We start from the raw sequence: 1,555 nt of genomic DNA, 5'->3' as shown, positions 1-1,555 counted from the left end.
TATATATATTTATTCATATATAAATATATATTTATATATATAGTTCCACAGTTTATTTATATATATATATATATATATATTATGTATCCACATATTATGTTTTATGATGTATATGCGTACAAGCATTCTGTATACTTTCTCAGTGTGACTAATCTTATATCAGGAGTACAACACTCTCGACCTAAACACTTTAGAACGCCAAAATGTTCTGGAGCTGATTGGAGAACAGTGTTCACAAATGTGTGTTCATTCCTGTGTGAATGAAATTATTTACGCTGATGGAATATGACTGCATTTAGGAACATTCGTAGCGTACTATACACGTAAGTGATTATCGCTTCAATACAATTTCTTGTTTTCATTAGGGTACAGACGTGATTCCGATGCTCGATCAGGATGAGCATGATCTCAACAAGTCACTCAGCTATGTCCTGAAGGACTGTGATAGAAAGGTAACGTATATATTTACTTTTGAAATTATTATATGCTTGTACGTGTATGAATATGCCGAATAAATGCACGATCTCGTATACAGACATATCTTCATCGTATGAGCGTGTCCGTGATCCTAATTGTAATTTTGCTGCTTGCCGCGCTATAGAGGCGCCAGAAACTGCTTCTCACATTTCTCAAACTACTACCCTCGTCGCAATCTTATTTCCTCGTCGTAAGCTTGGTATCGCAAGACAGTTCCGCATTTCATTACTGTTCGAATTCACCAATATAATCGAATGCACGCGTGAAGTAGTCAGCTGCAAGGGTATATATATCTAAAAACGGTTTGTTGAAAGTTATCACCCTCTTCCCGTAGAGTATCGACAATTTTTGACAAATCGCCTACTACATCGACACAATTGTATTAAATACATTTCGATATATATTCTAGTTGGGATGAAAAGTCACCTTAGTCGTACGTATATGGCTGTTTATACATTGCGTATACACCGTTTTTTGTCGCAAACTACTCATTGCAATGGTCGCAAATTACTACGTCGTCGAAACTGACGTACGGCACGCCAATTCACCTCTCTATCCAGTTCGATAGTATCTACATTCTCGGTGGGTTGGACGGTCGTTTCGACCACACCTATGCGGCTATTGGTGCGCTATACAAATGGTGTGACAACGCAAAGGACACCAAACTGCATATTATCACAGAGCATTGTGAGGTTATGTTGCTTGGTGCAGGCAAGCACAAGGTAATGGCCAATACACTTTTCCAAGGTGTGTGTCTCTACGCAGTGTGTGTGTGTGTGTATATGTATATGAGTGAGCGAGTTAGTGCATGTATGTGTGTATGTATCCATATGGTATGTGCATATTTGTCGAGATATTGTAAGTCATCATGCGTGTGGCCAGAGTTAACATGATATTTTGTAGGCCTGATGAATGATGACACAAAGACGAACGTATAGATTGCTGCTGCATTGCAAGGTCATGCTGCATAAACCCGACAGGTGTAAGCCGCACTGTTGCACACTACTGGCTATACTAACGTATTCTTTCGGCACACATGAATTCTTATTTCGTTGTATAGAACGAGCGTCTTGAGGCG

At 39.1% G+C, this 1,555-nt stretch overlaps 1 protein-coding gene across 1 annotated transcript; it reads left to right on the top strand.

Annotated features, from left to right (window-relative positions):
- Positions 1-1,037: 1,037 nt before the first annotated feature.
- On the top strand, positions 1,038-1,224 carry SARC_15852 (hypothetical protein; the record flags this gene model as incomplete). Its single annotated transcript, XM_014290033.1, has 1 exon — positions 1,038-1,224. A coding segment is annotated over one exon (187 nt), but the record flags the coding sequence as incomplete, so codon positions are not given.
- Between the last annotated feature and the right edge of the window lie 331 nt (positions 1,225-1,555).

Source organism: Sphaeroforma arctica (genome assembly GCF_001186125.1).
Source record: "Sphaeroforma arctica JP610 unplaced genomic scaffold supercont1.6871, whole genome shotgun sequence".
NCBI classification, from domain to species: domain Eukaryota; class Ichthyosporea; order Ichthyophonida; genus Sphaeroforma; species Sphaeroforma arctica.
This window is presented reverse-complemented; position numbering and strand designations above follow the sequence as displayed.